The following is a 19,076-nucleotide window of genomic DNA, read 5'->3' on the forward strand; positions in this document are numbered from 1 at the left end:
TCTTTTTTTTTGTGGTTGTTGTTTTTCAAGACAGGGTTTTTTTTGAGTAGCTGTCCTGGACTCCTTTATAGACCAGGCTGGACTTGAACTCCCAGGGATCGGCCTGCCTCTCCCTCCCCGAGTACTGGGATTACAAGGGTGCGCCACTGCGCCAGGCTGGGAAAGAAATCTTAAAGAATTATGTACTGCAAGGGTGAGAGGAAGGCAGGGAAAGAAACCGATCGGAGTAGACCACTTAGAATTGTTTTATTATATAAGGAAAGAAAAAAAAAACTTGAGGAAGTTGGTGATTCACGAAAGAAATTCTTCAAGAAGGCTGCTCCCTGACTGTAAATTAATGTGACCAAGGGCCCCAAGGCCTTGTCCCCATGTTTTCCCCACCATAGTAGACATTACTTCTAAACTGTTAGCCCAAGTAACTCTTTTCACCCTTAAATTTTATCAGAGCAACAAGGAGAGTAAATAATACATGTGTTTTGGGCCCTGCTGTAAGCACTGAGCACAGGGCAGGCGTTCATTGCTCAGCAGGACAGAATAAGCAAATTCTATCTTATGGACTCCTCCCTGATGCTTCAGGGATTCTGCCCATGAGCACTCATTGTGTGTAACAACGGCTAAATTGATTGAATGCCAGGGAAAACAGGTAATCCAAAAGAATCAGTGTTGGAGAAGCAACTCAGTTTAGGATGACCTGGCTCAAAATAATGTTAAAAAATACGTGAAGGCGATGAAAGCAGCCGGCTGACATGTCACAGGAGTGTGGGCAGCCTTTCGGCACTGCTTCCTTAATAACTAACTCCTACACTTGGATTTTCCCGCCTTGAAGGCTGATGGAGGACAAAGACACATAGAAGCAAATAAAAGCAAAATGGTTCTAAGGTACACAGGATTGGCTCAAGCCTCCCTCCTTGATGTCTTTCTATACGCCATAGGAATATAACCAACGCTTGCTCACCAGCCAATGCTCCGGCCTGGCTCTTCTGTTTCAGCCTTGAGAGATTAAAAACAAAACAAAACAAAACAAAACAAGACAACAATAGCAACAACAAACTAGGAAGTCCCGAGCCAAAGAACCTCCCCCAGGGCACTCCCAGGAGAGGCCTCTCAGTATTGAGATTCTGTGTGAGATACTTTTGAGAAGACTAATATGATCTCAGAGACAGAGAATTACAGAATGATTTAAAAAAAAATTGTCTCTGTTTAGGCCAGAGATCCTGGCCAGAGACAGAAATTAAGGATAAGCGCCCGGCTACAGGTTTCCATGTCTATCATGTTCATGACTGGGAGTTGAGGCAGGAGGATCATTTGAGCTCAGGAGTTTGAGACTCCCCTGGACAACACAGCTAGCCTTTCCCTCTCAAAAACAAAACACAAAAGTCCTAATTTTCACAGAAAAAGAATTTTAAAGATACCAAATGATCAATGGAATCTTTATAGAAAGCCCTTTGGTATTCTGAAGAAGAATATTAAATTATTATTTGTGTGTGTATGTGTGTGTGTGTGTGTGTGTGTGTGTGTGTGTGTGTGTGTGTGTGTGTGTGTAAATCTGGAGGTGAGAAGAAGACTTCAGATCCCTCAGAGCTGAAATTACAGATATCTGTAGGACACTTAGCTTGTTACCTGGATGCTGGGATTTGAACTTTGGTCCTCCTGATTGTGTAGCAAGCTCCCTTATACCTGGAGTCCTCTTTTCCACCCTAAGTTACCACTTATATGTTTCGGATGGGAAACTTATGATACACAGATTTTTTTTTCCTCGTTTCAACTTTCACTGTATGGGCTTTGTTCAGTCTGCTCTAAGGCTGAGTCAACAGCAGGGGGATTACAAACTGCTTTTCATTAGCTCACAAGCTTGACCCAGAGGAACAGAATGACAAAAAAAGGTCACACCAGCTATGAGAGGGAACCCCTGGAGGTCACTCACATGTAGTATGTGGGTAGAAAGAAAATATATGAGTGACCCTGGGAACCTGGCAGTGGAAACACCGCGCCTTGTGCATGAGCAGGGACACCCAAGCGCATCGAAGGAAAAGGTCTCCCGGCATCACATTTTATGTCAAAAGAAATTAGCACCAGTGCAAGAAGAGTTTGCAACAAGGGTCGTTGTAACTGGCTAGGAATGAGCAGCGAGTCCTCTGTTCGTTGTGATTCAGACTTTTAGAAAGTGTCTTGTACGCGTGTGAGAGAGAATACAAGCGAGAGAGTGAGTCCACATCGCCACGGAGTGTGTGCAGAGGTCAGAAGACAACCTCGAGCATCAGCCCTCAACTTCTACCCTGTTTGAGACAGTGTCTCTTTGCTGTACTCCGCTGTATACAGCAGACTAGCTGGCCCACGAGTTTCTAGGCGTTCTACTGTCTCCACTTTCTGTCCTCCACGGGAGCACCAGAGTTACAGATGTTTGCTGCTATGCCTGGCTTTATGTAGGTTCCTGGAGTTCAACCTAAGATCCTTGACCTTGTATGGCAAACAGTTTATCCATGAAGCTATCTCCCCAGCCCACGGCTTTCCATGAGCTAATATGCAGCTATAATATATTAGGACCACCAATAACCGACGTGATTACTATATTTATAACTGTATCTGGGACTTGGAGCCACCGTTCCCTATTTTAAGTCACTGTAAAGGTTTGATTGTATCTTAGCTTTTACGATGTGGAGTTGGGCTGCTCTGTGCTTTATTTCCAGCTGGTAAAATGCAGTTTCAAATTATAGCCCTCTCTCTGTGGGAAAAGATAATCCAATTTATGACTTTCCAAGAAGAATCCCGTCCACATTCAACTCTAGGATACTCAGCCAAAGAAAATGATGGGACCCCCCCGTCGCTCGACTCGTTTAAATCCAATTTGTGCGATGGGCTGGCCATTATTCCATATAGAGCGCCCATCTGCACAGAGATGGGCTAAATGCTCAAGTTCTGCGATGCCGTTTCTGTAGTTCAAACTGCACCATTACCTGCTCCGGAGGCCAGATTTTGGACACTTGCAGCAATTTCGCTGCCACAAGAAATCACCATTTTTCACAATTTACATGAAGACACCTCACGGGTGATGAAACCCTTTAATTGGCACTTCTTTTTTTTTTTCCTGTAGCATTTAACTATCGGGCCAGCTGGATCCCCACAGCCCTTGTGAATTTAATCAGCATGCTCTTCCCAGAGCCTATAGTCTATAACCACCCAGTGCCTGAGCTACATCTGTCACCCAAATCTGCTTGTCATCGTTAGCGCTCCGCATCTAGAAATGAATCATCCGGCGGTGGTGGTGGCGGCGGCAGCCTCAGAGGCTCTCATTTTGTAAAAGGGGCTTAAGGGAGCCGGCGTCTTGCAGCTTGCAGCTTAAATGCCTTCTGACCACCGCATGCTTGTTCCCCGTCTAATTCTCCCTTACCTAAGTTTCTGTGAGCAACATGCTTTCGAGGCTCGAATTATGTGAGCACTGTGGTGTGGCTGCAGTTTCCCCAGCTGTACCCCCACTTGGATTTCAGTCCTCACCAAACACACCTCCAAATACCACTTTGTGTGTGTGTGTGTTGCTAAATAAAAATGTCACTTTGCTCTGCTCCCCTGCCTGAGCCACTGTGGTTTATTAATCCAGCTTTTATTTTTTTTTTTAAACCAATCAAATGTGACCAGGAACCTGAGTCATTTTTTTTTTGTATTAAACATTGGCATCAAATAAAACATTACTAAGACTACAGTATGTCATAACAACAAAGACACTAGCTTGAAAGGTACTCAAAGCTCTTAATGTGTCTCATTGAGGTGTTAAGAAAATGTGCACAGGACAGTTAACGGTGAGATGTTTCCTAAATGACACACAAACAGGTCACTAGTGTGGACACGGAGTGTAAACTACCTATCTGCTGAGGAAGTGCAAGGCTACCATAAAAGAGCATCAGACGGTAGATCAGAGCCTGGGATATGACTTAGTCCATGAAACATTTCTTGTGCATGAGGACCTGAGTTTGGAGTCCCAGCAAACCTGCATAAAGGCCAGGTGTGCTGACATACATCGGTACCCCTGGAACTGGAGGCAGGGCAGACCGGAGGGTCCCTGAAGCTCACTGGCCAGATAGTTTAGCAGAATCAGAGCTCCAGGTGCAGTGAGAAATCCCGTCTCAAAAAATAAGGTGGAGGGCTAGGAAGATGGCCCCACAGATAAAATGACAGCTTTACAAGCATGAGGACCTGAGCTGGGACTGCCACCAACCACGTAAGAGTTGGTGGGTGTGACAGTGTGTCTACAATGCTAGTACTCAGAGGGCAGAGATAGGGGATCCTCAGGGATAGTTGGTTAGCTGGACTAGCTGGATTCAAAAGTTCAGGTTCAGCAAGAGACCCTATCTCAGAAAGTAGAGACATAGAAGAGGATGTCCAACAATGGCCTTTGGGGCATTCGTGTGCACTCACACACACATGCTCCCTTATACATGCTAACACGTGTGCACAAAGGCACACATACGTCACACATATACATGCAAAAATAATAAGGTAGAGAGTAACTAAAGAAGAGAGCTTATGGTAGCCTCTGGCGTCCACACTCATGTACACACACATCTACACAAGCATACATACAAAGGACATTAATACGTCCCTTAGTGTATGAGAGTTCTGATGGTGGGGTTTATAGTACAATGACAGTAACATCAAGATAACTGTAAAGCACAGAAAATTGTTAAAAATATGTATTACATTTTATTTATTTGGTATGTGTGTGTGTGCACACGTGCTGCGAGTTTTCAGAGGTCAGCTAGCTTGAGTCAATTCTCTCCTTCCACCACTAAGGTTCCAGGGATGGAACTCAGGTTGTTAGGTTCAGCAGAACCATGCCTTCCCCTACTGAGCTCTCCTGCCAGCCCAAAACACATGCACGAGCCATGGAAACCCGCAATCCCGACATCCTTTTCTCATGAAGAACAATAATCACACAAATGAAATCCTAAGTGATACACAGGTGGCAGCTGCTCTGACCATGACAGAGTAGGTATTCAATAACCATTTCGTTTTTTTAAGGTTTGGAGAAGAAATTCACTGGGTTGAGACTCCCCAAAATCTGACAAAAAAACATTTTCTTCTATTGTTTACAAAAGCGCATAATCTCAAAGCTGGGGGGGTGAGATGTTCTCTAGCGGTTGTCACCAGAAACTGATAAGCTTGCTGGGGCGGAAGAGATATGGAAAATAGAGAGGAACATAATTACTAGCCCCACCCCCACTCTCCTCCTCTCCCAAACAAATGGATACAAGGATCCTCTAGCATCCAAGTCAGGAAACGTGTTTTAAAAATGTGTAAAGGGAATTTTGGTCTTCGTTCTCCTGGCAATGCTGATTTGCTCAATGTTCAGAACGTGTGTGAAACCCTCTGGAAGGCACTGTGCATCTCAAGGAGCTGCATGTACAGCACTCTGTCCCATTCTGAAGACAGGTCTGTAAAGCTTATTCAGGATTATTTGTAATTTTAGGACTAAGAGAAGCTACATTTTTAAATTGGGAGCTGACGATACAATTGAACAGCATGTTACGGCGAAACTCTGGTGGGACCCTCGCTAGTTGGTGTACACAAGCACCAATATCAAATGGTGGTTTGGTCACGTGATCCATCCCTCAGCACATACAAATATAGAACATGACCATAAAAAGTAACGGACTGTGCCCTGGCTAGCTAATTTATGGCAGCAGACCCGGATCGGAATGCCAGCCGGAATTCCCTTCTCCTCGCTGGCAAGGCTCACATACACAGCTTTGTAAGATGGAAGCTCTGTCCAGAAAAGACCACTTCAGTTACGGCTTGCTGAGGCAGGAGCCAAGAAGCAGATCCAAAGAAAAGGCCCCAGCAGGCTCTTCCAAGGCATTTAAGATTTGGTGAATGAGTCAGCAACTTCTTTTTGAATTTGATTTTTGATTAAGGTCTTAAGAGAGAGCTCTTGTAACCCTTCCAGCTTTTTATATCAGATTTATGATGGCCGGCGAGAGGCTATTTAGTTTTTCAGTAAAGAATGATAAATAGCTGATAATTATTTTTATAAAGAAACCGAAGTGATCTTGACATGAAACAAACAAACAAAAAAAGGATAATGAAAAACATGTTAGTCAAATAAATAGTCTTATCCTTTCTGTAGCATTTATCACCAATGCTGTCTGAAATTCTAAGACACCTGGGATGAGATAGTTGATAAAACAAAGGGCAGCATCTTTCTCTATGAACCTTTGCCCCTCAGATAATCTCCCAGATCCCCAGTGTGTGATAATCACCTCCTTCCTTTGGACAACCATTCATTATCTGATTCAGGTCTTACACAAAGAGAGATGAGCTAATGTGCCTTATCAGATTAAAAACAGCAACAAAAAGGCCACCCTGAGTGACAGTTCAGCAGGACAGGATCTTAGCAAATCCTTTTTTTCCCCCCTCCCTCCACAGCCTCATGCTTCCAAATAGCCATAAAGCTACCAGCCCAGAGCTCACAGCTCATCACAGCTTTATGCTGCTAAAGCAAACAGTCTGGGCCGGAAGACTGTCAGCACAGCTCTCACTCTCTTCGGATCAGCCTTCTCCCTGCATTCTGATAAGCCAGTGATTAGCTTTCCTGTTGGGATTCAGTCCTGCCTGCTTAGCTTCAGGCTGTCAACTCCAGCAGACCCTGATAACATCACAGGACTGACGCCTCTCTTTCCTCCCAGCGTGCTTCATTCTTCATTAACCGGCATCTACATCCAAATAGGGCAGCAGCCTTCAATTGCTAGCCAGGGTGCAATTGTCAAGGTCATTTTTGTGCCTTGTGTAGCAAGGCTCATATGAAAAGCAGAGGCTTCCTGTAGCCTCATTCCTTGTCTACAAACATGAAACGCTGCCCGTAAGGCTGTTGGTTACAAACACCAACCCTTTAAGCCAGGCACAGTGGCGCATGCCTATAATCCCATCACTGGGGAGGCTGAGGCAGGAGAATTGGCATGATTTAGAAGCCAAGCTGCTGAATCTAGTGAGTACCGGGTCAGCCACGGATACACAGCAAGACTCTGCTTCAAACTAAACCCAAAGCAAGTAATAACCAGCCCTCTATCAGGAAGATGGAGATTTTGGCCTGCTACATGTAGATTTTTATGTAGTTTGAGCTTGTATGTTTCTCCAGAAATGAAATGCATGCACTACTGGCCTTGGGTGCCTTCGAGTAGGTCATGAGGGGAGCCCAACTCGTTTAGCAGTAACAGTGAGAGCAGAAATGTGCGCGCATTTAGGAAACGAGCATCTTGTGCCAATTTGAAAAAGAGCCACTGGGGGCTGGAGAGCTGGCTCAGCAGTTAAGAGCACTGCCTGTTCCTCCAGAGGTCCTGAGTTCTATTCCTGGAGACTATATGGTGGCTCAAGACCATCCGTAATGTGATCTGATGCCTCTTCTGGCATGCATGTGTATATGCAGACATAGCACTCATATACATTAAATAAATAAATAAATAAATAAATAAATATAAATGAAAAAGAAAAAGAGCCACTGGTTAGATTTTGCAGCGCCACTCCTTAGGATGGTCCACCCATACCACTGGGGAAAATGACTATGAAATGTAAGTGCAATTGAGCACGATAGTGCTAAAACATGAGTGTGTTCTAGTTTTTAAATTTTTTCTTTCTGTTTTCAAGATAAATGTAAAAATTATGTATTTCAAAATTCATTAAGATATGGGCTTATTCAGTTAAGTACCTGCTCTGCTAACATGAGTACCTGATTTCAGATCCCCAGCACTTGTGAAACAGCCACGTGCAGTGTGCTGTGCTGTACCTGTAATCCCAGTGTGGAGGGGGCAGAGACAGGAGGATTTCTAAGGGTTTGCCGGTCAGCCTGCCTAGCACAGTCAGTGAGCTCCAGACTCAGTGAGAAACTGTTTCCAAAAAAAAAAAAATTAATTAATTAATTAAAAAAAAATAAATAAAAATTAAAAAAAAAAAAAAAGAAAAAGCAAAGAGAAATTTAGGAAGACACCAGATGCCAATCTCTGGTCTCCATGCCTCCCTCTACCCCAACCCATTAAAAAAAAAATCCTAATTTTATTCACTGATGGTGTTTTCCGTCACATAGGCCCTGACAGCAGAACTTAGATGGCTGAGTCTTTCAAGAAGACTTAGCAGCTAGGCCATGACGTTTTCTGGGCACGGGCTTAAGAAACACTTTGGAGTTTGGCTTTGTTCAGTCACTTGCTTTTCCCTTACAATTTCCAGACCTGCCACTAACACCAAGTAATTTACCCCAGACATGCTTCTGAGATCAAAGCCACATGACTACTTTGGCATTATAAAATATTGGGCAGTAATGTGACTTCTTATGGCCAACGTGAAGCACAGGCACACAAGGATGAACTCGCTGCCTGTGGAAGACGCAGAAGCTGTTTGTATAGACACAGCTCTGATCATGTGCAAATGCAATAAACACATTCATTTGTTGCGGTTTTAAGGTCGTGATGGTTACTTTTCATTGTCAACTGGAGCAGCAAGAGTCTATGTGAAACTATGGAAAGATTTAACCTAGGAGGGGAGACCGGGGCCCGAACGTGTGCAGCGCCATCCCATGGCTTGAATGGGACGAGCAGGTTGAATAAGAAGGAGACAGCAAGCTGAGCACCAGGCGCACTTCTCTCTGTTTCTTAACAACAGACTGGACGTGACCAGCCACCTCACCCTTGCACGGACGCATCTTCCCTGCTGTGATGGATCACACTCTCAGACTGGGGCCCTCAAGATAAACCCTTCAATCTATCTTTAAGTTGCTTTTCTTAGGTATTTTGATACAGAAATGAGAGAAGCAGCTAATAGCAAAGGTGTTTTTTTGTTTGTTTGTTTTGTTTTGTCTTTCTCTGGATGGCTGGGGAAATGGAGTGTTAGGCTAGAAAAGCCGCATTGAGCCTAGAGAAACAATACAGGTGTTCTGAGGTAGGCGTCTCTATGGGCAGGTCTAGTGACCTACTCTGGCAGTCTGAGCTGCTGGGAAAGTTGCTAATTCTTCTTTCTATGTGTACTGATGGGCTGCGCCTTCTAGCCTTCCTTGCAGCAAGAAATGGCCGTGAGACTAAATGAAGGTGATGTATGCTGCTTCCAGGCCCAGCCCATTAAAATGCTCTTGGAAATAATCCAGCACTGATCCCAAGGCACTGCTGAGGCTCCAACAGTGCTGGAGGACTCAAGAGAGAAGGCGTCCACTCCCTGAATGACCAAAGGATGGACCATGACAAACCCTGGAGTGGAGTCAGGTGGGGATGTCTCGCTAAAACAGTTAGACTATATTGACTAATCCTGGCCGTTCTCTGAGTCACCTGACCCTTTCATGCTTTTTCTCATCTCATTCTCGAAACTGTAGGGAATACTATCTGTATTCCAACGATGAGAAAAACATGGCATAGAAACTTTAATTTGCCATACCCTAGGTGGGCTACTTGATAGGTTGGTTTGGCTCGAGTGCCTCAATGGAAACATCTGGTGCATTTAGCCTGGTCAATTCTCCAGTAGCTACTTAGAAAAAGACAGAAGACTCTTAGAGTTCACAGGACAGTTTGCTATTCTCATATTTGGGCTAGTGGAGCTAATGTGTCCAAGATCTGGGATTCAAGTGAGGGTGGGCCAAATTTGAAGTTTCTGCTCTTGAGTACTCTTACAGATTTTGAGCTGGGAGTGGTGCCATCTGGGGCACTTAGCCCTAGGGAAGTGGAGGCAGGAGACTTAAGAGTTCAAGGCAAATTTTGACTACATAGCAAATTCAGAATTAGTCTGGCCTTTATGAAACTGTATCAAGAAAATACAGAGCCAAGTATAAACACACACACACACACACACACACACACACACATGCACACTCATTTCCTTAATTGATATATAAGAACATAAACATTATGCTTCATTATGAGATAAAATATATTTCAATACATATGTACGTTAAGATATATATGTAGTATAATGCTTAAATGAAGGTAAACACATGTGTCATTTGTTATTAAGTCTTTTTAAATCTCGGACATATTTATGTTTCCTGGAGATCTGTAGCTCTCATGAACCCAAATAATTAGCTGAAGTCCTAGGGCTACTGGCTGCAAGGTGTTCTTGCTTGGTTTAAAATTGTGACTATTAACAAACTTGGAGAGTGTTCCAGGCCCGCTGAGCAGAGGCTGTGCTGAGGGGTGCACATTGATGAGAAGCAGCCGGCAGGAGGCTCCCCTTCTCCTTCCCACTCTCATTTTTCAGTCTGCGTATGCAATGGAAGGAAAGAATCAACCCCAAATTCCTGTTCTCTGCAGAGGAAGGCAGCATTTCGTCTTAACGGGGAAGGCCAAGGGATGGGAGGCAGGGTAGCGGTAGGGTGCTGGCCTAGCACGTGCTTGGCCTTGGCTCAACCCCCAGCTCTGGTGATGAGTACAAGTTCAAACACAGTCAAAGAAGATGAGCTCTCCTCCCCTTCGTCCTCTCCCCTAACCCTCTCTCTTTGACAGGGCCTCATTTTGTAGCCCTTGGCTGGCTGGGAATTCTCTATGTAGATCACGCTGGCCTTAAACTCACAGAGATCCACTTGCCTCTCCCTCTTGGGCACTGGGATCAAAGGTGTGCCATTCCTGGTCTGGAAGAATCCTCTTGATAGGTAGAATAAAATCTAAAAGGTAGAACTACAGTTTGGCTATATGTAGTGTACTCCAAAGGTCCTCATGAAAAGCTTGGTGCCCAGGATAGCAATATTCTGAGGTGCCATAGACAATTAGGTACGGGGCTTCATGCCAAGGCCTTAGATGGTTGGGAGCATGCCCTGGAGTGGGCTTGCATGACCCTCCTTCTCTCAGCTTCCCAGTTTAGGATACGGGTGGCTTGCTCAATATATACTCCGGTTCAGTGGCCTCATTTCAGGCCCAGACCAAATGAGGCCAACTGATCTTGGACTAGAAGCTCCCGAATCACGGTTCAAAGTCAACATCTCTTCGTTTTGTGAGTAGAACGTATGGTACAGTGCTCCTGACAGAGATGCAAAGCTGCCTGGACAGTTGCTGAACATGAATCAGCTTTTGTGAAGCTGGAAATTTTAGTACCCCCTCCCCCACCCCCATTTATCTACGGACATGAATCCTGCCCCCCTACACATCATTATTGGCAGGTTTTCACAGCACACGGGTACGAGAACTTCTGGGGGGGGGGGAGTGTGGAAACATGCACAACAGGGGAGTGCAAGGCACTCACATCACACCCAGTGGCCGTGGGCTCTACACCCAAGTCCTTCCCATTCATTCCTGTAGATTAAGCAAGGCTGGATGGTGGGGCCTGGGTGGGGGACATCTTCTCTCTTCCTGCTGCAAAGCTCTCAGTGCTATCATCCTTGGGGACAGCACCCTTCTAGCCCCTTTAGGTCACTAGAGGCAATAGTCCATTAAAGGCTGCATTGTTAGCTCAGGCTGAAACTTTGTGGTCACTCATGTTAGAGGTCATTAATTATCATATTTCTTATCTACTCCTGGTGAAAAGAAATGTCTCAAGGCCCCAAGGCAAAAAAAAAAAAATCACTTATTCCTATTCAACTAACCATTATCTACAGTTTTACTTGACACAAAACTATAATTGTTGTGCAGTGTACTTTACATGTAGTGTGTGTGTAAAGGACATTAGGTGGTGGTGTTACGGTTTGAGTACTGTTTGAGTGTGGCACCCAAGAGTTCACATGTTGGGAGTTTCATACTCAGTATAAGAGTTGTGGAAACCCAGAAGAGGTGAGAGATAGTAGGAAGTAATTGAGCTCCCTGGGAAGCTGCCTTTGGGGGTGGGTAAGGCAGTTCTCAGGGGACCCTGGTTAATTCCTGAAAGATGTCTGGTGTAGGGCTGGGAAAGTGTTTGCATGAGGTTCTGATTTTATCCCTAGAGCCCTTGTAAAGAAGAAGCCAGTGGTGTATACTTATGATCCCAGCACTGGGGAGTTGGAGGCAGGCAGACCCTTGGGGCTCATTACCCATCCAGGCTAGCCTACTTGGTGAGTTCTAGGTCAGTGAGAGACCCTGTCTCAAAAAAAACAGACAAATAAACCAAAGGGTGGGCAGCCCCTGAGGAACAAAACCTCACAGTTTATAAAGGAGAAAGCATGGCCTCTCTTGGTCTCTGGCCCATTGACTAACCTCGTTACCTCCCTTCACTTTCAAGCATGCTGTCACCATGATGCCATCTGCTGTGATGTGACATTAGCAGTGCTATACTGCTTGGGCTTCCAGCTTCCATACCTGTGAGCTAAATAAACCTTGTCTCTTTAAAAAGTTCCTTCCTCAGGTATTTCAGTACAGTAGCAGCAGAAAACAAAACAACACAGAAGATAAATGACCAGGGCCATGTTTAGACCCTGCAGTTGGCCCACACATGTTTCACTTCAGGTAGCTTTCAGGTTTATGAAAAATTACAGAAGTAACATAATTTCCCTAGGCATAGGCGCCTCTTATGAAGGTGAACAAAGAGTTCAGTGTTCCAAAATGGGGGCTTCTTGGAATCTTTCCCTGAAAAAAATTCTTTCCATCAATTTGGAAGGACACCTTTCTTGTGAATGTTCACAAGTTTCTGGATTATGGCACTATTCAGGCCAGGAGGCCTGTATACAAATTACACAAATTATAACAATGGAAACAAGAAAAGTGTGTGAGGTGCTTTATTAGTGCCCTGCAATGAGTTTTACTTCAAGGGGAAGATCAACAAGACAGGTGCTTTTCCGTTTTAAGGGGGGCGGTCATCCTGAAATTTATTCAGTGGGTCACGATCAGTCTTGAAAGCAAAACCACCACGGTAACAGAAGATCAGAGTTAATAGGATGAACCGGAAGAGACTCCTCACTGTGCTCACAGTAAGAACAGCTACTGCTTTGTGAGGGTGGATAGCTGTGCTTGCTAGTCACATGTCAACTTGACACAAGCTTATTGAGAAACACTCCATAAGATCCAGCTGTAGGCATTTTCTTAAATCGTGATTGATGAGGGAGGGCCCAGCCCACTGTGGGTGGTGCCATCCCTGGGCAGGCTATCCTGGGTACCATAAGAAAGCAGGCTGAACAAACTATGGGGAACAAGTCAGTAAGCAGCACCCCTCCATGGCCTCAGCATCAGCTCCTGCCTCCAGGTTCCTGCCCTGTTGGAGTTCCTATCCAGACTTCTTTAGATGACAAACAGTGGGATGGAAGTGTAAATCAAACAAACCCTTTCCTCTCCAACTTGCTTTTTGGTCATGGCGTTTTGTTGCAGCAATAGAAATTCTAACTACGACAGTGGTGAAGCAATGTTTTTCCCCTCTATGGGCTGTGGTTGAAAAAAAATAGAAAACTTTAATATTAGAGAATGTGCGAGAACTGTCACACATTTCCAAAATGAGAAAAGACACTGGAAATTGAATGTCACATCGTCAATGAGGGCTTAGAAGACCCCACTATCCTGCTTCTTCCGGTATAGATAGAGGGGGTTGGGGTGGGAACAGCGGGGCACATCTTGGTCTGTCTAAAACCCTGTTTTAGAGTCCAGCATGAAGGAAATCAAAGCAGCCTGAACTCCTCTTATTGCCGTAGGACAAATTCCCACAAGCTCAGTGGCTTCTCTGAGGATGTCTATAACTTTGCAGAGCGCTTAGCCAGCATGCCCTGGGTTCCATATCCAAATCACACACAAAATACTATCTACGAGCTCCCGAAGGTTAGGGATTGCCGACAGGGTGTCTGAGGGAGGGTAAACTCAGCTCTCTGCTCAGTCTCCAGTGAGCCTCGCGTGCTTGCTCATGGTAGCTCAGCTTTGCTTTGTGCGATGGGTCACCTTTGCTAGCGGAACCAGAACACCCTCTTACAAAGTGTGTCCTGCCCTGAGATACATTCCCCCATTCATGTCCAAAACTCAAATGAAAGAATTCACTTCTAACCTGGGGCTCGGGCTCGGTAGGTAAAGCGCTCGCTGTGCGTGAGCAAGGACCCAAGTTTGATCTCTGGAAGCCGTGTTTAAAATGAATAAAAACAAAACAAGCCATGTGTGGTGATATGGGAAGCAGGGACAGGCAGAACACTGGGGGTCCCTGGCTAGCCAGCCCGGATGAATTGGTAAACCCCAAGCTAGTAAGAGACTCTATCTTAAAAAACAAGATATATGGTTCATGAGGAACGACATGTCAGGTTGGCCTTTGGCCACACGCCTGTGTGCTCATACACTAACACAGCTTGTCATAGTCACCCAGGCTGCGTATGAACCAGACCTCTGCTCTTCTAAGTCCCTAAGACTTTGGAGATGTTTGTTACCGCAGGCTAGCACAACCTACGGTGACAACAGCGTGTTAAAGATTAAAGAACAAGAGTTTGATACCTCACTCCCAAGCCCACTTTTGGGGATTTCTGGCAGCGAGGACTTGAGTCTTGCTGCTCAAAATGTAGGGACAAGGGCAGAAGTGCTGCACCACCGGGAACCTGTCACAGTCTTGAGCCCCACCCCTGAACTTAATGAACTGAACAGCCTATTCCAGCTGTTAGGTGTCAGAAACCTGGGGCCAATGGCTAACTGAGGTGCCTGTTAACGTGTCAAAGCCGACCTTAGCCAGCTCTCCCAGCATCCCTCAGTGCCTGTGGCTCCTCCTAGCACTTCTCACAGTGCCCCTACCCTAAAGCTCTGTCTCCCAGGGTTTGGGTTTCCCACTTCCTTCCCTCCAGGCCTGATCCATATATAATCCCGCCATTTTTGGTACACTAGTCTCTTGTCCTTTTGGCCCAGGTGACCTTTCTTGGGAGGCAGCTTTTCTCCTCTCATGGTCTGGTTTAGTCTGCCAGCCATGTTCAGCCTGGACTCTTCCCTCCTCTGCTTGTTTTTCCCCTTTTATCATAAAAGTCTTCTCCATATTTTAGGAGTAGCCGTGCCCTCCTCCTTTTATTTCATTTTCTCATTCACCACCAAGTTCTCTGAGTGATTAGAGGCAGCTGGAAGTGATGTGCTAGAGGCCCTGAAATAAATCTGAGCTTGAGGCATAATGGCGAGCGCGAGCCACACACCGCAGGTCAGCCCGGGCCAGCAGGCTCCCTGTTAACTCGGGACACTTTAGAACTGTGGGTTCCTGGGACACACTCCAGACTTACTGACCTGAGAACTCCTCAAATGAGGCCCGGTTGTAATCTAACAACCCTTTAGAGGACTCTCACGCACACCAAAGCGCTGAGAAGCTCTGCTGGATGCCAGCAAGAGGGGGAAGCCACCACAGAATACTCTCCCTCCCGGAACGAGGAGAGCACAGCACAGAGGGACAGATAGGCCACAGCTCCTATGCGAAGGCGTCATCTTGTGGAACACATTCTGGGACTGCAACACATATCTGTATGTGAGGGTGTTCCTAGACAGATCTAACTGAGGAGGGGAGACACTGAATGCAGGTGATTCTACGCTATGGGCTGGGATCCCAGACAGAAGAGAGGGCCCACTGGACAGCAGTATTCATTTCTTTCCCACTCCCATTGTGATACAAGCGAGCATCTGCCTGTGCCCCCGACACATTGTCTTTCCTGCCTTGACGGGGCGTGACTGCGGACTGTGAGCCCAAACGAAACCTTTTCTTCCTTAAGCTGCCTTTGTCAGGTATTTTGTGACAGCACAAGGAAAGCAAGTAATTAAAAAATTTTCCAGGTGGCACAAGACCTTCACAAGTTCAAACCAGACAAAATCCCAGCACTGAGAAGGGGGAGTAGACAGTTCCTTCATCCCTTACCAAGAAGCTCTGTGTGTAATTGTTATCGGTCTGCTAATAAAGCAGTGCAGAGTTGGAACCAAAAATTAGTACAAACACAAACATTTTCTTCATCACGAAACTAGGAAAGAACAAGAGGAAGATGACACATGTAAAGTGACCTTTAAAGTGGTGGTGTCTGTTGGATATACTTGGCTATAATTTAATATATCAGTAATAATAAGATATGTTATAGGAGCTTTTGTCATTCAAACAGGTCACACACACACACACACACACACACACACACACACACACACACACACACACTTTACTATATATGTTACATTTGTCACCAAAGCTATAAAAGTGAAGAAATGTCTGTGACAGATTAGGGGTAGCATTGCCGCATGTCTGGATGCTTCTAGAAGGAAGAGATTCTTCTGGCTTCGTATTTGGTGTCTTCCTCTGCCCTAGGCAACCTTATTTATTATGATACCCTCTTACCTCCTGGGGTTGTTGGTGCTGAGAGGCCATGAGAAGGAAAGCACGCTGGGCTTGGAAGGCACTGTGCACCATTTCCGCCTGCGAACAGAAAAGAAGGACGCAGTTTCAATGTTTGGGCTCTATACAAGTACCAAGTGAATGGCTCTTCCACCCAGTCCCCCTCAGCAGTGAATATAACCACGAAGTCTGCAAACACATATTCACATACAAACTTGTAAATCTATAGTCATCCCAACAGGATTCATAATAGCCAAAGTGTGGAAACAACCAGATGTCCATAAACTGATAAATGGATTTAAAGAAACTACTTAGCCATGAGATGGTGCATTGTGCAGCTTTTAAAACAAAGCGTGGTCACAGGCTGTGACATAGGCAAGGCTTCAAAACATTATGCTGACTGACCAGAGCCAGTTACAAAAGAGCACGCCTGTGTGATCTCATGTATAAGAAATGTCCAGAATAGGCAGATCTACAGAGATAGAAAGTAAATAGTGGGTGGCAAGAGCTGAGGTGGGGAGGAATGGGGAGAAACTGCTGATGATTACAGAGGGTTTCTTCTGGCATTGATGGAAATGCTCTGCAGTTAGGGCTTGGGGCTGGCTCAGCTGATAAGGCACTAGCTCTGCACGCAGGAGGACCACAGTCAAGGCCACTGGAGCAATGTGAAAAAAGCTGGGCATGGTAGTGCCTGCTGGAAATCCTAGCGGTCGGGGAGGAAGAGGCAGGCATCTCTCTGAGGCTCACCTGCCAGCCGAGGCTACTTGCTGAGCTCCAGGTCAGGGAGAAATCTTGTCCCTCAGAAAAACAAGGCTTCTGAGAAACCAAATGAAGACTGACCTGGCTTCCATGGGCACCTGCATCCACACACATATCCAACCACACACATGCAAATAATTTAGTGCCTTCCCTCTCTACACTCAGACATACAGACACAGACATAGACACACACACACACACACACACACACACACACACACACACACACACACACACACACACACACACACATGGGCGGGTTGTTCTCCAATCAGACAGAGCTGATGTTTTTCACATCGTACTGACTATATTAAAACCTGCAGGATCCTACTTCCTACAATGTGAACGTTAGGATATATGAATTTTATCTCAAGCTGTTAAAAAGGCTTGACTGTTGCGTGGGCATGGGAATACACACTTTTAATCCCAGCACCTAGAGGGCTGAGACAGGTGGGTCTCTATGAGTTTGAGGCTAGCCTGGTCTACATAACAAGTAAGATCCAGGCTGAGATGCTGCCTCAAAAAAAAAAAAAAAAAGGTTTTAAAGTTTTCAAAATATGTCTCTTCTGTTTCTTTTCTGAGTTTGCCCCAAATCTCTTTCACACATTTTGGTAGAAAAGCCCCACTTTTAAGCCATCAGCATGAAGCTAGTAGTTGAGAGTGGTTGTAAAGATGGATTTCGAAAAGTTTTCAGTGTCACTAAAACCTGGAAAGAGTGGGTTCCCACTTGGGTCCACTCCCAACTACCAACAGAAAGGACCTATACAGGTGGGAATGTCCTGGATAGAATATGTGGTCCTTTTTTTCTCATCCTATATTCATAGTTAAATGGTTCTAATTAAGTAAAGGGAGAAGATAATTTTAAATATCTATACCATCTATATTTAGCTTTAGTTAACCATTTAACATATTATTTCTGTTTTTAAGAAAATACACATCACTGTTTTAGTAAGTTAAAGCAACCAATGTGTGGCTGTGCATGTGCGTGCGCGCACGTGTGTGTGTGTGTGTGTGTGTGTGTGTGTGTGTGTGTGTGTGTGTGAAGGCTCAAGGTCAATGTTGGGTGTCTTCATCTATTGTTTCCCACCTTTGTTTTTTGAGACAGGATCTTTCACTGAACCTGATGCACATCAATGCATCAATTCAGGGAGGCTGGCTGGCCAATAAACATCAAGGATTTGCTTCTTAGCTTCTACCGTGCACCTCGCCCCCAACAAAGCAAGGGTTGCATGTAACGTAGCAAGAGCTGCCATGTGTAGATTTCTAAACGGGTCTTGGGAATCCAAACCCAAGTTCTCATGTTTGCAGAGTGGGCGCTTTACTGACTGAACCATCTCTCTAGCCTTAGACCATTTATTTCCCCTGCCCCTCACTTTCTTACATGCAGGATGCTTCAATGATTGAAATTTTATGAAAACACTAGGTAGCCTTCACCACTCGGGCTGTGCCCCAGCCCCAGTCCCATTTTCTGCGAGCATAGCTTTGGATCTGGAGCTAAGCTGGGTGATTTTCTTTCCTGAAGGAGACTCGCTAATCTGGTTGGGAGAATGATTGGCATTTTCATCCGTGGGGTTACCGCTCAGCTGAGTGAGCCACATTTGCATTTTGGACTTCTTACGTCATGTTTCTTAGGACAGAGTTAGTTGCTCCTTTTTCTTTCCCAGAAGTTTTCCTATTATAGCATGCCCCACATCCTCTCTTTCACTTGTGGGTGTCTGTACCCAGGACTCTGTCAGCCGTCCAGGGGTAACACCCCAGGGTCTCCATACCTTTTGGCGTCTCTCTGTCCTTTCCTTCCTGGTCTCTGATCTGAGTTCACTGGGATCATATGACTAGATTTTTTTTTTCTGTTGACAATAGATACAATTTCAACATGCCTCATACACTTACTGTTTCTAACACACATTTCTGCACCAATTGCCTTTTATTCTGCATTTCTTTCACTGAACTTCGCCTTTTATTTCCTTCTCATGGTTTCATAACTGAGTTTTTCGGAGTTCTCAACAATTTACTTGATATCCCTCTCAATTTCTTAGAGTATGCTATACTTTGATTGAGTCACCGCGGGACATTTGTTCCTGTGCCCTAAATTCATGTTCTTCAAGGGTACTATAGTTTGGATTTGTCCTGCCTCCCCTATACCCATGTGTGAA

At 45.2% G+C, this 19,076-nt stretch overlaps 1 protein-coding gene across 1 annotated transcript in view; it reads right to left on the reverse strand.

Moving 5' to 3' along the window:
• Positions 1 to 19,076, reverse strand: part of CAP2 (cyclase associated actin cytoskeleton regulatory protein 2) — a 147,286-nt gene that overhangs the window by 75,190 nt on the left and 53,020 nt on the right. Inside the window, exon 4 of the mRNA XM_084795089.1 lies at positions 16,168 to 16,245. Coding sequence (XP_084651215.1) covers positions 16,168 to 16,245 — 78 coding nt within the window. The remainder of the gene's footprint in view (positions 1 to 16,167; positions 16,246 to 19,076) is intronic.

This window comes from Acomys minous, assembly GCF_964271855.1.
Source record: "Acomys minous genome assembly, chromosome: 9".
In the NCBI taxonomy this organism is placed as follows: Eukaryota; Metazoa; Chordata; class Mammalia; order Rodentia; family Muridae; genus Acomys; species Acomys minous.